Source organism: Heptranchias perlo, chromosome 17 (genome assembly GCF_035084215.1).
Source record: "Heptranchias perlo isolate sHepPer1 chromosome 17, sHepPer1.hap1, whole genome shotgun sequence".
In the NCBI taxonomy this organism is placed as follows: domain Eukaryota; kingdom Metazoa; phylum Chordata; class Chondrichthyes; order Hexanchiformes; family Hexanchidae; genus Heptranchias; species Heptranchias perlo.
In genome coordinates, this window is record NC_090341.1 from 3064117 (window position 1) to 3080982 (window position 16866).

At 48.8% G+C, this 16866-nt stretch overlaps 1 protein-coding gene across 3 annotated transcripts in view; it reads right to left on the reverse strand.

The window, feature by feature from the left end:
- xpc (xeroderma pigmentosum, complementation group C) overlaps positions 1-16866 on the reverse strand; it is a 43246-nt gene that overhangs the window by 10796 nt on the left and 15584 nt on the right. For 2 of the 3 annotated variants that reach the window (XM_067998362.1, XM_067998363.1), the window contains 6 exons: positions 15341-15461; positions 11694-11778; positions 9628-9785; positions 7827-7947; positions 6031-6120; positions 1608-2645 (listed from right to left, as the gene is read on the reverse strand). In XM_067998362.1, the coding sequence (XP_067854463.1) occupies positions 1608-2645; positions 6031-6120; positions 7827-7947; positions 9628-9785; positions 11694-11778; positions 15341-15461 (1613 nt within the window). Of the gene's footprint in view, positions 1-1607; positions 2646-6030; positions 6121-7826; positions 7948-9627; positions 9786-11693; positions 11779-14264; positions 14340-15340; positions 15462-16866 lie in introns of those variants that run through there. The other variant, XM_067998364.1, reaches the window with a different exon arrangement.

Consider the following 16866-nt stretch of genomic DNA (forward strand, 5'->3'; position numbering starts at 1 on the left):
GGCCCTTCACTTAGATTCCTTGATTTATTAAAAAATTTGTTCTCGGGTTTTGGGCGTCGCTGGCAAGGCTGGCATTTCTTGCCCTTCCCTAGTTGCCCCCGAGAAGGTGGATTTGATACAACTGTGGGGTTTGCTGGGCCATTTCAGAGGGCAGTTAAGAGTCAACCACGTTGGTGTGGGACTTTTTTTTTTATTCGTTCATGGGATGTTGGCGTCGCTGGCAAGGCCGGCATTTATTGCCCATCCCTAATTGCCCTTGAGAAGGTGGTGGTGAGCCGCCTTCTTGAACCGCTGCAGTCCGTGTGGTGTCGGTTCTCCCACAGTGCTGTTAGGAAGGGAGTTCCAGGATTTTGACCCAGCGACGATGAAGGAACGGCGATATATTTCCAAGTCAGGGTGGCGTGTGACTTGGAGGGGAACGTGCAGGTGGTGTTGTTCCCATGTGCCTGCTGCCCTTATCCTTCTAGGTGGTAGAGGTCGCGAGTTTGGGAGGTGCTGTCGAAGAAGCCTTGGCGAGTTGCTGCAGTGCATCCTGTGGATGGTACACACTGCAGCCACAGTGCGCTGGTGGTGAAGGGAGTGAATGTTTAGGGTGGTGGATGGGGTGCCAATCAAGCGGGCTGCTTTGTCCTTGATGGTGTCGAGCTTCTTGAGTGTTGTTGGAGCTGCACTCATCCAGGCAAGTGGAGAGTATTCCATCACACTCCTGACTTGTGCCTTGTAGACGGTGGAATGGCTTTGGGGAGTCATATACAGGCCCAGACTGGGTAAGGACGGCAGGTTTCCTTCCCTAAAGAATATTAGTGAACCAGTGGGTTTTTACAACAATCCGACAGCTTCATGGTCACTTTTACTGACACCAGCTTTTTATTGCCAGTTTTTTTTTTATTGAAATCAAATTCTCAAACTGCCCTGGTAGGATTTGAACTCAAGTTCTCTGGGTTATTAGTCCAGGCCTCTGGATTGCTAGCCCAGTAACATAACCACAACACTAGCGTATCCGATTAAAAACCTATTTGGCTGGATCCCAAGATGGCTCAGCTCTTAGGAACATAACAGGGTCAAAATCCTGGAACTCCCTTCCTAACAGCACTGTGGGAGAACCTTCACCACACGGACTGCAGCGGTTCAAGAAGGCGGCTCACCACCACCTTCTCAAGGGGCAATTAGGGATGGGCAATAAATGCCGGCCTAGCCAGCGACGCCCACATCCCATGAATGAATAAAAAGGCCATTCGGCCCCTCAGGCCTGTTCCGCCGTTCAATTAGATCACGGCTGATCTGTGCCTCAGTTCCATTTACCCGCCTTTGCTCCGTATCCGTCGATACCCTCACCCAATAAAAATCTATCGATCTCAGTCCTGAAAGCTCCTATTGACCCTCAGCATCCACAGCCTTTTGGGGTGGAGCAAGTTCCAAATTTCCACTCCCCTTTGTGTAAAAAAAAGCGCTTCCTGATTTCACTCCTGAACGGCCGAGCTCTAATTTATCAGAGCAGACCAGCGATCGAATCTGTTCTGAACGGCTCGGTACCTACAGCGAGTGACGTGCTTCCCAAAGGAGTCACCGGGAGGGCAATCAAGTGTCTCTCCTCGGCTGACACGTACCTCCATGTCTTCCTCCTTCTGTCTCTCCGTGCAGCTGCTTTTGAACGCTGCCAAAGTCTTATCCCACCAGCCAGGGTCGATGCGGCGCTTCCTGGTGGCGGTCATCCAAGCTGCGTCGTACCTCTGGGTAACGTCTCTCAAGCAACTCTCGTTGTCGAAGCCGATGATGTACGAGAGTGGTTTGGAAGCGTACTTCACGCAGAGTTCGGGATGATTCAGAGTGTTGCGTACGCAGTCAACGGAAACCCATTTCTTCTCTGCCTCCGCGTAAACCTCAATCCAATGATCTGAACCGTTCGAAGATGGAGACCCTTCGCCCACCAACCTCATGCTTTCATTGCTGCTATCGTCTTTGGTCTTGTTGCATTGTGAGGACCTCCTCTTTGCTGGGTTGGTTTTCCCCGAGTCGTTCTCGAAGTTCTCTTCCTCACTGTCCTCTGGGCCTTTCTCGCACTTTGGCGCCTTCAAGGTCACACCCTTGCTGTTTCCTTGGGCCGTCTGCCTTCCTCTGCTAGGCTTCGCTCGGGAACGGTTCCCCTTGCCCCGGGGAGCACCCCAGTTATCTTCACCCGAGTAATTGCTGGAATCAGCAGAATCATTGACGACTTCAAAATCAGAATCACTGTCATCGTCTTCTTCAATATCCTCCTCCTTGTAAGATACTTTGGAGGCTACTCTCCGTCGACGGTCATTCTTTGGTCTCGGAGGGTCTGTTTTTTTGGCCACTGGGCGCTCTTCATCCTCAAATCTAGATTCATCAGAAGCTCCATCAAGACTTTTAACATTTTTATTTTTCTCTCGTCTGTTCCTTCGCTTGTTCGTACCTTCCGCCTGGATCCTTTCGGATATCTGTAGTGGCTCATCTTCTTCATCAGCAGTCGAAGTCTTCACCCAGCGATCCTGGTCTTCCTCTGGTTTAATCACTGCGTTCTCCTTTGCTCCTTTCCTGGACGCAGACTTGGGTTTAGTGTTGGATGCTGAATTAAGAGTTTGCCGGGAGCTGTCTTTGGATTTCCTTCCTCTCGTGGTCTTCTTGTCCTAAAGAAAACCAAGTTTAAGATTTAGAGCCGGGAACAAGTTCAGGTGCACATTTCACAACTCAACGGTCATGGGTTCGAGTTCTAGCACCGGCACAACTTGAGTTTAACAACTTTAGGCCTTAACCATCGCTCCCATTTTTGCCTTGGACAGCAGGTGCTGGGAGTGGGGGAGGTGCGAGCTGGTGCTTGGGGTGAATCCCCTACGGGTACACGGCTGGTGGGGGTTGGGGGTCCGCATCCCTGGGGCCTACCCACCTTTCTCCGCCACATTCCCGGGCCGCAGGAGCCTTCTCCTCTTTGCCAGATTTCGCAGGTTTCCCTCCCACTCTGCTGTTACCGTTTACACCTCCTCTGGAACCATCTTTTGTTTCTTTACTTGACCCATTACCACCGTTTTTTTTGCCTTTCACCATCATCCCTTTTGTCATTGAATCACTCCAGCCCTCCACCCGATCACTGACCTTTCCCCCTTTTGTCCTCCCTGGCTCTGAACCTGCTTATAAACGGTTAAATGTCTAACTTCTTCCGGTTCAGATGAAGGGTCATCGACCTGAAACGTTAACTCTGCTTCTCTCTCCACAGATGCTGCCCGACCTGTTGAGTGTTTTCCAGCATTTTCTGTTTCTATACCAGAATTTGAGTTTTATAGCAAAGTTTGGGGCGAGTTTTCTATCTGATGGCTGGTGGGGCATTGTGTGATAAGCAGGCTTGTGCCTTGAGAGCAGGAGATAGAGAGAAACTTTTTCCGCTGGTGGGGATGTCTAGGACAAGGGGACATAATCTTAAGATCAGAGCCAGGCCGTTCAGGAGAGAAATAAGGAAACACTTCTTTACACAAAGGGTGGTAGAAGTGCAGAACTCTCTCCCACATAAAGCAGTAGATGCTGATCGAAGTTTATAAGATATTAAGGGGAACGGATAGGGTGGATAGAGAGAAACTATTTCCGCTGGTTGGGGATTCTAGGAGTAGGGGGCACAGTCTAAAAATTAGAGCCAGACCTTTCAGGAGCGAGATTAGAAAACATTTCTACACACAAAGGGTGGTAGAAGTTTGGAACTCTCTTCCGCAAACGGCAATTGATACTAGCTCAATTGCGAAATTTAAATGTGAGATAGATAGCTTTTTGGCAACCAAAGGTATCAAGGGATATGGGCCAAAGGCAGGTATATGGAGTTAGATCACAGATCAGCCATGATCTTATCAAATGGCGGAGCAGGCACGAGGGGCTGAATGGCCTACTCCTGTTCCTATGTTCCTAATTAATCATTTTAAATCTGAGAGCGATAGATTTTTGCTAGCTCAGGGTATTAAGGGATATGGAGCTAGGTCACAGATCAGCCATGATCTCATTGAATGGCAGAACAGGCTCGAGGGGCTGAATGGCCTCCACCTGTTCCTATTTTCCTGTGACACGGATGTTGGCACTGCCAGACTAGGAGGAACCCAAGTACAACATCAACAAAACATTTCTACAGTGTTCCTCAAATAGAGGGAACTATCTCAGAGCACGTTTCAGGGAGAGGGAAAACTGATGTGGAATTAGCAGCAGATTGGCAAAAAGGTGTCAGTCATGGCTCAGTGGGCAGCACTCCCGCCTCGGAGTCAGCAGGTCGTGGGTTCGAGCCCCACTCCAGAGACTTGAACACAGAATCCAGGCTGACACCCCCAGTGCAGTACTATTTACCCCTCAACCAACACCTAAGACAGATGACCTGGTTATTTATCTCATTGCCGTTTGTGGGATCTTGCTGTGCGCAAATTGGCTGCCGCGTTTCCCTACATCACAACAGTGACTACGCTTCAAAAGTACTTCATTGGCTGTAAAGCGCTTTGGGACGTCCTGAGGTTGTGAAAGGCGCAGTAGAAATGCAACTTCTTTCCTTCTTTTCAAAGAATACCCAAAGAGATTGGTTTATAGGGGGCTTCTGAAAGCAGGAAGTGGTGCCATAGGGCGAAGGTTCAGGGAGGGATCTTCAGACCGGGCAGCAGATAGACTGGCCTCCCGCAGATGGTGAAGCGGGGCGAAGAGTGGCCTGATGTTGCAGAAGAGGAGGGTTCATGTTGGGGGTGCAAGACTGGAGGTGATTGCTGAGGTACAACATATAGGCTCGTGTGGAGCATAACCACCGGCATAGACCAGTTGGGCCGAATGGCCTGTTTCTGAGCTGTAATTTCTATATAAGGGAGGACCGGGGCATAACCATGGAGGGGATTAAAGAGGGGGATCTCAAAATAAATTCGCTGGCCCCAGTTCCATCCCCACTCTGTGCTGTGTAGGTTGATCTATGCCACTGGAGAGACACAGTGATCGGGGTCAGCAAGTCAAGGCATGGAGAGGGGAGGCGGAGTCAGAGTTGGTCAGGCTTTGGGCTTCCAATGGGGGTCTGGCAGATCCTGCTACAGCGTGGCTGGCAGGCATCGGCCGAGGACGGGATTGGGCTCGGCGGTGATGTCTTCCACAGTGGAATAGCCCACTGACCCTCACCGTCGCACAGGAAGAATGGGTGCTGGAGGTGCCAGGGAGCGATCGGGCCTCACGGGTCTGTAATCCTGCAAGGACAGGAGGGGAGATCAAGCTCAGACGTGGGTCATCACTGCCAGCACCCAGCCGACTGCGAAGTTAATGCACTGCCAGGGACCTGGAGAAGAGTTAGAAAAAATAATTAGAAAGGCTAATGGAAAGTTGGCCTTTATCTCAAGGGGATGGAATACAAAGGGGTGAAGTGATGCTTCAGCTGTGCAGAGCCCTGATCAGACCCCATCTGGAGAGACTGCGTTCAGTTCTGGGCCCCGCATCTCAGGAAGGATAGATTGGCCTGGGAGGGGGTGCAGCGCAGATTCACCAGAATGATACCGGGGCTAAAAGGGTTAAATTATGAGGACAGGTTGCACAGACTGGGCTTGTATTCCCTCAAGTATAGAAGATTAAGGGGTGATCTAATTGAGGTGTTTAAGATGATTAAAGGATTCGATAGGGTCGATGGAGAGAAACTATTTCCTCTGGTGGGGGGAGTCCAGAACAAGGGGGCAGAACCTTAAAATTAGAGCCAGGCCGTTCAGGGGTGATGTCAGGAAGCACTTCTTCACACAAAGGGGAGTGGAAATCTGGAACTCTCTCCCCCAAAAAGGCTGTTGAGGCTGGGGGGGGTCAATTGAAAATTTCAAAGCTGAGATTGATCGATTTTTATTGGGTAAGGGTATCGAGGGATACGGAGCAAAGGCGGGTAAATGGAGTTAAGATGCAAATCAGCCACAATCTAAATGAATGGCAGCGCAGGCTTGAGGGGCTGAATGGCCTCCTCCTGTTCCTATGTTCCTCGGAAGCCAAAGAATAAAAATGTGAACTAAAGAAAAAAATGATAATTGAGGTGAGGTTTCTTACCACTTTTGAACTTTCTTTAAATGGAACGGGTTGAAACGAAATCACGAGACGAGAAACCAAGGGTAGACTTCGGAGGGTGATCAGAAATAGCTGTTAAAACAAAATCAGGATCAAAAGTAAAGTCGCAACCATTGAAATATATAGAAGACAAGGGGCGTAAAAATAACGGAAAGTTACAAAATCTTTAACAGTCCAATTCCTTTCATTGTTTACATCAGCTGTGATGTCATTTCTCCCCAGTATTTCCTTGAAGTGCCTCATGAACAAAAATTAAAAGGAAACTATCTCCATCTCTTTTTCTGCTAAGTGTCTTTTGGGGCTGGAAATGGAGGAATGTCACACTCGGGTGGAGTGAGGGGAACGGAGGTTTCGGTTAGCAGGAAAGGTGGAGGTGAGAGAGAGACAGACAGCGAGAGAGAGAGACAGCGAGAGACAGACAGCGAGACAGACAGCGAGAGAGACAGCGAGAGAGACAGCGAGAGAGACAGCGAGAGAGACAGCGAGAGAGACAGCGAGAGAGACAGCGAGAGAGACAGCGAGAGAGACAGCGAGAGAGACAGCGAGAGAGACAGCGAGAGAGACAGCGAGAGACAGACAGAGAGACAGACAGAGAGACAGACAGAGAGACAGACAGAGAGAGAGACAGAGAGAGAGACAGAGAGAGAGACAGCGAGAGAGACAGCGAGAGAGACAGCGAGAGAGAGAGAGACAGCGAGAGAGAGAGAGACAGCGAGAGAGAGAGAGACAGCGAGAGAGAGAGAGACAGCGAGAGAGAGAGAGACAGCGAGAGAGACAGCGAGAGAGACAGCGAGAGAGACAGCGAGAGACAGCGAGAGAGACAGCGAGAGAGACAGCGAGAGAGACAGCGAGAGAGACAGCGAGAGAGACAGCGAGAGAGAGAGACAGAGACAGCGAGAGAGACAGAGACAGCGAGAGAGAGAGAGAGACAGAGAGAGAGAGAGACAGAGACAGAGACAGCGAGAGAGACAGAGACAGCGAGAGAGAGAGAGAGACAGAGAGAGAGAGAGACAGAGACAGAGAGAGAGAGAGAGAGACACAGAGAGAGAGAGAGAGAGACACAGAGAGAGAGAAAGAGAGAGACAGAGAGAGAGAGAGAGACAGAGACAGAGAGAGCGAGAGAGAGACAGAGAGAGACAGAGACAGCGACAGCGAGAGAGATTGGGGAAGAGGTGGGGAGGGATCTAAGAGGGGGGGAGGGCCCAGCGTGGCGGGGGAGGGGCGGGCGTGACGGGGGAGGGGCGGGTTACGTGGCCAGGGTGCAGGAACATTGTGCTCGGTTTTACTTTTCTCCTGGTATCTGGTTCAGAAGCAGTAGAATCACCGACCCAAAGCAACCAGACAGAATCCTATAATGAACCAATCTGAGCGTTGGAGCAGGAGGCCTGAGTCACGAAATATATTACGTCAATAAATTACAATCAGTGAGTTTCACATCCTAAATCACTGCAATCAGGAGTTATATGACAAAACTCCTCTCTCTGTTGGCAGTAAGGCTCCCGCATGAAATGAGTTTGGCCGTGTGCATGGTCCCACAGCACACCACTGCCCCTAATCCTGCACTGAATCGGTAATCTCACTCAGAGAGGCCACGGGACGGGGGGGGGGGGGGGGGCGGCAGGATTGGGGGAGAAACGGGACAGGAATGGGGGGGAGGGGGGCAGAGGGTGCTCTCCTTAGCTCGGGGCTACGGCACGCTGTCGGGGTAGAGCGCAGACAGCTCTACCCTTTAGCGAAATCTGAGCTACACCGTAGCTGGTCACACGTGGAATACGCACGTGAACCATTTCTTCCTCGCTCCTCGCAGTGTGGCTGTTAAATCTCCTCTCCAGCACCGTGAACAGGGTCTCCGCCTCGTCCTTGGGGAGGGAGTGGTCAATCTCAAAGGCTGACACAAACCTGGAAACGCAAACAGAGACTGAATTAATGGTGAGCTGGGTGACAACAGATACTGAGCTGCATTATCAGAGGGACGGAGCACAAATGAAAAGGTGGATGCTGTATAAGGCACTGTCCAGACACCATGAGGAGTACGGCATGTATTTCTGGTCACCTAGTCAAGGAGTCGGCCATTCAGTCCCTCAAGCCATCTATCGGATTGTAGCTGATCTGTAACTCAGCTTACCCGCCTGTGCTCCATATCCCTTAACACCCTCACCCAACAATAATTTATCGATCTCAGTCTTCAAAATTTCAACTAAACCCCCCCGCAACCGCAGCCTTTCAGCACTCCCTCAACCTCTCTGCCTCTCTCTCCTCCTTTAAGTCGTTCCTTAAACCTCTCCGACATAAGAACGTAAGAAATGGGAGCAGGAGCAGGCCATTCGGCCCCTCGAACCGGCTCCGCCATTCAATCAGATCATGGCTGATCTTCAACCTCAACTCCACTTTCCCGCCCGATCCCCATATCCCTTGATTCCCTTAGACTCCAAAAATCTATCGATCTCGGTTTTGAATATACTCAACGACTCAGCATCCACAGCCCTCTGGCGTAGAGAATTCCAAAGATTCACAACCCTCTGAGTGAAGAAATTCCTCCTCATCTCAGTCTTAGCTGGCGCGGACACGATGGGCCGAAGGGCCTCTATCCGTGCTGTATAACTCTATGACTCTAAATGGCCGGCCCCTTATCCTGAGACTATGCCCCCTCATTCTAGACTCTCCAGCCAAGGGAAACATCCTCTCAGCATCGACCCTATCAAGCCCCCTCAGAATCTTATACGTTTCAATGAGCCTATGTTCCTATGGTCACCTGTCCTAACATCTCATGATGTGGCTCAGTGTCAAATTTTACATAGGAACAGGAGTAGGCCATTCAGCCCCTCGTGCCTGCTCCGCCATTTGATAAGATCATGGCTGATCTGTGATCTAGCTCTATATACCTGCCTTTGGCCCAAAAAGCTATCTATCTCAGATTTAAATTTAGCAATTGAGCTAGTATCAATTGCCGTTTGCGGAAGAGAGTTCCAAACTTCTACCACCCTTTGTGTGTAGAAATGTTTTCTAATCTCGCTCCTGAAAGGTCTGGCTCTAATTTTTAGACTGTGCCCCCTACTCCTAGAATCCCCAACCAGCGGAAATAGTTTCTCTCTATCCACCCTATCTGTTCCCCTTAATATCTTATAAACTTCGATCAGATCACCCCTTAACCTTCGAAACTCTGGAGAATACAACCCCAATTTGTGTAACTTTTCCTCGTAACTTAACCCTTGAAGTCCGGGTATCATTCCAGTAAACCTACGCTGCGCTCCCTCCAAGGCCAATATGTCCTTCCGAAGGTGCTTTTATCTGATTAACGCTCCTGTGAAGCGCCTTGGGACGTTTTTACGATGTTAAAGACGCTGTATAAATGCAAGTATTTGTTGTTAGAGGTGGGAAGTTGGAAGGAGTGGAGTTAGAGGCCCGTTGACAACGCGGTGGGGGTGAGCAGTGACAGGGTGCTGGAGGAGCAGAGGGGCCAGCGGCCGTAAGTACACCGAGAGGGTGCTCAGAGTGGGCAGACCGAGGACGAGCGGGGATTCGAGGCAGAGGACCTTGAAGCAGGGGGGGGGGGGGGGAAGGAGAGACTCGGCTGCTTACCACTTGAGCAGGTTTGAGACGTACGGAATGTCCACGCAGCCAGCTGGCACCGTGGCGAATTCGGCGGGTACCAGGGACAGAGCCGCAGCCCGTAGCTCCGGCTCACAGCAGGTCCTGTTCCTGAACAAACCGTTGGCCAACAGACACAGAAGGTGCACCTGCAGAAGAGGAAACAGTAAAAACTCAGAGGTCAAAAAAAACAGCAATAGGTGTACAGTGAAAGCAAGGACTTGCCTTTATAAAGCGTCTTTCATAACCTCAGGACACCCCAAAGCCCTTCACAGCTAACGAGGTACTTTTGAAATGTAGGGAAACGCGGCAGCCAATTTGCGCAAAGCAAGATCCCACAAACAGCGATGAAATAAATGACCAGATAATCTGTTTTTAGTGATGTTGGTTGAGGGATAAGTATTGGCCCCAGGACACCGGGGAGAACTCCCCCTGCTCTTCTTCAAAATAGTGGCCATGGGATCTTTTACATCTTTTACATACATTGCTGATGACACAAAGATTGGTGGCATTGTAAGCATTGTAGATGAAAACATAAAATTACAAAGCGATATTGATAGATTAGGTGAATGGGCAAAACTGTGGCAAATGGAATTCAATGCAGACAAATGTGAGGTCATCCACTTTGAACCAAAAAGGGATAGAACAGGGTACTTTCTAAATGGTAAAAAGTTAAAAAGAGTGGATGTCCAAAGGGACTTAGGGGTTCAGGTACATCGATCATTGAAGTGTCATGAACAGGTGCAGAAAATAATCAATAAGGCTAATGGAATGCTGGCCTTTATATCTAGAGGACTAGAGTACAAGGGGGCAGAAGTTATGCTGCAGCTATACAAAACCCTGGTTAGACCGCACCTGGAGTACTGTGAGCAGTTCTGGGCACCGCACCTTCGGAAGGACATATTGGCCTTGGAGGGAGTGCAGCGTAGGTTTACTAGAATGATACCCGGACTTCAAGGGTTAAGTTACGAGGAGAGATTACACAAATTGGGGTTGTATTCTCTGGAGTTTCGAAGGTTAAGGGGTGATCTGATCGAAGTTTATAAGATATTAAGGGGAACGGATAGGGTGGATAGAGAGAAACTATTTCCGCTGGTTGGGGATTTTAGGAGTAGGGGGCACAGTCTAAAAATTAGAGCCAGACCTTTCAGGAGCGAGATTAGAAAACATTTCTACACACAAAGGGTGGTAGAAGTTTGGAACTCTCTTCCGCAAAAGGCAATTGATACTAGCTCAATTGCTAAATTTAAATCTGAGATAGATAGCTTTTTGGCAACCAAAGGTATTAAGGGATATGGGCCAAAGGCAGGTATATGGAGTTAGATCACAGATCAGCCATGATCCTATCAAATGGCGGAGCAGGCACGAGGGACTGAATGGCCTACTCCTGTTCCTATGAAAGGGCAGATGGGGCCTCAGTTTAACGTCTCATCCAAAAGATGGCACCTCTGACAGTGCAGCACTCCCTCAGTAGTGGCATTGGGAGTGTCGGCTTGGATTATGTGCTCAAGTCTCTGGAGTGGGGCTCAAACCCACGACCTTCTGAATCAGAGATGAGAGAGCTAACCCACCAAGCCACGGCTGATAGATTGGGTCAGTCAGCATCTTAAAGAGAGGTTCCCCCTCTCCCCTCCTGAAGGTGCTGCCTCTTGCTGGGATACACGATCCATGGGCAACATCAGCCCGACAATCCCTCACATCCTTGTTCTTCATGTATGAGCCTAAATAGGGAGTGTCTGGCAGGCTATTCAACTATAAATGGCATCACAGCCTAATACGACCAATACTCGGACACACACACATTCAAGCGGGAGTCACTGGATGGCGATCGGAAGCAGGAAACCTGGCTTAATCCACTGAAGTATCTCTACTGTTCGTTCCCCAGAGGTCAGTTAACTCAGCCCAGCTGGCAACTGTTCCTGACGCCTCCCTGCTCTGTAAGGCTGGTCCCCCCCATTGGGTCCAGCATTTACTGATCGAGCCTTTGGCATATCCTCAAAGTCCACATTTCCTAAGTTTCAATTGCAAAGCGCCCGATCCTGGGTACATGCACCGACCTTGTGGATGTCCATACGCAGGTCCTTATTAAAACGGTTTATCATTCGACGGAGGTAGGACTCAAATTCGTTCTTTCTCTTCTCTCTGTATGGCACATAACATTAGTTTAAAACGTTACAGTGTGGAATGGGTTGAAGGTTTGATTCATCATAAAACGTTCAAATAAAGTTGGTTGTAATTTTCCAGAATTCACTAGATTCTGGAAAGGTCCCAGCGGATTGGAAAACCGCAAACGTAACACCCCTATTCAAGAAGGGAGTGAGACAGAAAGCAGGTAACTATAGACCAGTTAGCCTAACATCTGTCATTGGGAAAATGCTAGAATCCATTATTAAGGAAGTAGTAGCAGGACATTTGGAGACTCATAATACAATCAAGGAGAGTCAACATGGTTTTATGAAGGGGAAATCGTGTCTGACAAATTTATTAGAGTTCTTTGAGGAAGTAACGGATGCAGTGTATTTGGATTTCCAAAAGGCATTCGATAAGGTGCCACATAAAAGATTACTGCACAAGATAAGAGCTCATGGTGTTGGGGGTAATATACTGGAATGGATAGAGGATTGGCTAACTAACAGAAAACAAAGAGTCGGGATAAAAGGGTCATTTTCAAAATGGCAATCTGTAACTAGTGGGGTGCCGCAGGGCTCAGTGCTGGGGCCTCAACTATTTACAATATATATCAATGACTTGGATGAAGGAACAGAGTGTCTTGTGGCCAAATTTGCTGATGATACGAAGATAGGTGGAAAAGCAAGTCGCGATGAGGACACAAAGTGTCTGCAAAGGGATATTGACAGATTAAGGGAATGGGCAAAAATTTGGCAGATGGAATATAATGTGGGAAAATGTGAAGTCATCCACTTTGGGAGGAAAAATCAAAAAGCAAAATATTATTTGAATGGAGAAATACTACAAAATGCTGCGGTACAGAGGGATCTGGGTGTCGAAAGGTGACAGAGAGTCGGGATAATGGGTAGGTACTCACATTGGCAGGATGTGATTAGTGGAGTCCCGCAGGGATCTGTCTTGGGGCCTCAACTATTCACAATATTTATTAACGACTTAAATGAAGGCATAGAAAGTCTCATATCTAAGTTTGCCGATGACACAAAGATTGGTGGCATTGTAAGCAGTGCAGATGAAAACATAAAATTACAAAGCGATATTGATAGATTAGGTGAATGGGCAAAACTGTGGCAAATGGAATTCAGTGTAGACAAATGTGAGGTCATCCACTTTGGATCAAAAAAGGATAGAACAGGGTACTTTCTAAATGGTAAAAAGTTAAAAACAGTGGATGTCCAAAGGGACTTAGGGGTTCAGGTACATCGATCATTGAAGTGTCATGAACAGGTGCAGAAAATAATCAAGAAGGCAAATGGAATGCTGGCCTTTATATCTAGAGGACTAGAGTACAAGGGGGCAGAAGTTATGCTGCAGCTATACAAAACCCTGGTTAGACCGCACCTGGAGTACTGTGAGCAGTTCTGGGCACCGCACCTTCGGAAGGACATATTGGCCTTGGAGGGAGTGCAGCGTAGGTTTACTAGAATGATACCCGGACTTCAAGGGTTAAGTTACGAGGAGAGATTACACAAATTGGGGTTGTATTCTCTGGAGTTTCGAAGGTTAAGGGGTGATCTGATCGAAGTTTATAAGATATTAAGGGGAACAGATAGGGTGGACAGAGAGAAACTATTTCCGCTGGTTGGGGATTCTAGGAGTAGGGGGCACAGTCTAAAAATTAGAGCCAGACCTTTCAGGAGCGAGATTAGAAAACATTTCTACACACAAAGGGTGGTAGAAGTTTGGAACTCTCTTCCGCAAACGGCAATTGATACTAGCTCAATTGCTAAATTTAAATCTGAGATAGATAGCTTTTTGGCAACCAAAGGTATTAAGGGATATGGGCCAAAGGCAGGTATATGGAGTTAGATCACAGATCAGCCATGATCTTATCAAATGGCGGAGCAGGCATGAAGGGCTGAATGGCCTCCTCCTGTTCCTATGTTCCTACATGAGACACAAAAGTCAACATACAGGTGCAGCAGGTAATCCGGAAGGCAAACAGAATATTGGCCATTATTTCTAGGGGGATGGAGTATAAAAGCAGGGAAGTCATGCTACAACTGTACAGGGTGCTGGTGAGACCACACCTGGAGTACTGTGTACAGTTCTGGTGCCCTTATTTAAGGAAGGACATACTTGCATTGGAGGCAGTTCAGAGAAGGTTCACTAGATTGATTCCGGGTATGGAAGGGTTGTCTTATGAGGAAAGATTGAACAGGTTGGGTTTATACTCATTGGAGTTTAGAAGAATGAGAGGAGACAAAGGATATGGGGAAAGGGCGGGAAAATGGAGTTGAGGTAAAAAAATCAGATCAGCCATGATCTCACTGAATGGTGGAGCAGGCAAGAGGGGCCGAATGGCCTACTCCGGCTGCTAGCACTTTACAGCCAATGAAATACTTTTGACATGTAGTCACTGGTGTAATATAGGAAACGCCGCAACCAATGTGCGCACAGCAAGATCCCACAAACAGCAATGATACAAATGACCAGATCACCTGTTTCTGGTGATGTTGGTTGAGGGATAAATATTGGCCCAGGACACCGGGGAGAACTCCCCCTGCTCTTCATCGAGTAATGCCGTGGGATCTTTTACGTCCACCTGAGGGGGCAAACGGGGCCTCGGATTAACGTCTCATCCAAAAGTCGGCACCTCCGACAGTGCAGTGCTCCTACGGTACCGCACTGGGAGTGTCGGCCTGGATTATGTGCTCAAGTCTCTGACGTGGGACTTGAACCCACAACCTTCTGACTGAGAGAAAGACTTATTTATACACTGCCTTATTATGTCTCCCTGAGAAGTGTCACAAAGTGAATTACTTCTTGAAGCTGTTTACTGTTAAGTCAGCAAAGACATTTTGGCCACTGCTGTGTCTCCCTGGACGGTGAGATGAATGGCTGACAAGTCTGGTTTAGGTGGTGTCAATTGAGAGGGGAATCTTGACCAGGACACCAGGGAGAACTCCCCTGCTCTTCTTCCTGTAGGACACTGGGATCGGTAACTTCCACCGGAACAGACACACAGGGCCTCTTTTAAAATCTCATCCAAACATAGCAACAGGAGGAGGCCATTCAGCCCCTCGAGCCTGAACCTGCCCATTCAATTAGATCATGCCTGATCTGTATCTTAACTCCATATACCCGCCTTGGTTCTGTGACCCTTAATACCCTGAACCCAACAAAAATCGATCAATCTCAGTTTTGAAATTTCAATTGATCCCCAACCTCAACAGCTTTTTGGGGGAAGAGAGTTCCAGATTTCCACTCCCCTTTGTGTGAAGAAGTGCTTCCTGACGTCACCCCTTAACGGCTTGTTCAAATTTTAAGGTTATGCCCCCGTGTCATCGATTCACCCACAGAAAGACGGCACCTCCGACAGTGCAGCACTCCCTCAGTACTGGCACTGGGAGTGTCGGCTTGGATTACGTGCTCAGGTTTCCAGAGTGGGACTTGAACCCACAACCTTCTGACTCAGAGGCGAGAGGGTGCTGCCCACTGAGCCAAGTGGTGAAGCTGTGAGGTTGTAGAATAAAAACAACAGTAATAAATTTAAAGAAGATTAAAAATCACAGGCCTCTTCTCTCTTTTCTTGGCCTGCTCTGGAGTTTCAATTTCAATCTCCACCGCCTTTGTAAGAAGGGAGGGTTGAGGAAGGGGCAGAGTCAATGGTCCTTCTGACATGACGTTATGCAGCTCTGCAAGGAAAGAAAAAGAAAGGGATGCTTAAACTATGGTGCATTTTACACACTAAACTTTTTGTTGAGGCCTCTAATCTCCAGCAAGGTTTGGCTCGAGGTGCACTCTCAGGAATTTTTTTAAAAATTCGTTCATGGTATGTGGGCGTCGCTGGCAAGGCCGGCATTTATTGCCCATCCCTAATTGCCCTTGAGAAGGTGGTGGTGAGCCGCCTTCTTGAACCGCTGCAGTCCGTGTGGTGAAGGTTCTCCCACAGTGCTGTTAGGAAGGGAGTTCCAGGATTTTGACCCAGCGACGATGAAGGAACGGCGGTATATTTCCAAGTCGGGATGGTGTGTGACTTGGAGGGGAACGTGCAGGTGGTGTTGTTCCCATGCGCCTGCTGCCCTTGTCCTTCTAGGTGGTAGAGGTCGCGGGTTTGGGAGGTGCTGTCGAAGAAGCCTTGGCGAGTTGCTGCAGTGCATCCTGTGGATGGTACACACTGCAGCCACTGTGCACCGGTGGTGAAGGGAGTGAATGTTTATGGTGGTGGATGGGGTGCCAATCAAGCGGGCTGCTTTATCTTGGATGGTGTCGAGCTTCTTGAGTGTTGTTGGAGCTGCACTCATCCAGGCAAGTGGAGAGTATTCCATCACACTCCTGACTTGTGCCTTGTAGATGGTGGAAAGGCTTTGGGGAGTCAGGAGGTGAGTCACTCGCCGCAGAATACCCAGCCTCTGACCTGCTCTTGTAGCCACAGTATGTGTGTGGCTGGTCCAGTTAAGTTTCTGGTCAATGGTGACCCTCATGATGTTGATGGTGGGGGATTTGACGACGGTAATGCCGTTGAATGTCAAGGGGAGGTGGTTAGACTCTCTCTTGTTGGAGATGGTTATTGCCTGGCACTTGTCTGGCGCGAATGTTAGTTGCCACTTATCAGCCCAAGCCTGGATGTTGTCCAGGTCTTGCTGCATGCAGGCATGGACTGCTTCATTATCTGAGGGGTTGCGAATGGAACTGAACACTGTGCAATCATCAGCGAACATCCCCATTTCTGACCTTTTGATGGAGGGAAGGTCATTGATGAAGCAGCTGAAGATGATTGGGCCTAGGACACTGCCCGGAGGAACTAATGCAACAATGTCCTGGGGCTGAGATGATTGGCCTCCAACAACCACTACCATCTTCCTTTGTGCTAGGTATGACTCCAGCCACTGGAGAGTTTTCCCCCTGATTCCCATTGACTTCAATTTTACTCGGGCTCCTTGGTGCCACACTCGGTCAAATGCTGCCTTGATGTCAAGGGCAGTTACTCTCACCTCACCTCGGGAATTCAGCTCTTTTGTCCACGTTTGGACCAAGGCTGTAATGAGGTCTGGAGCCGAGTGGTCCTGGCGGAACCCAAACTGAGCATCGGTGAGCAGG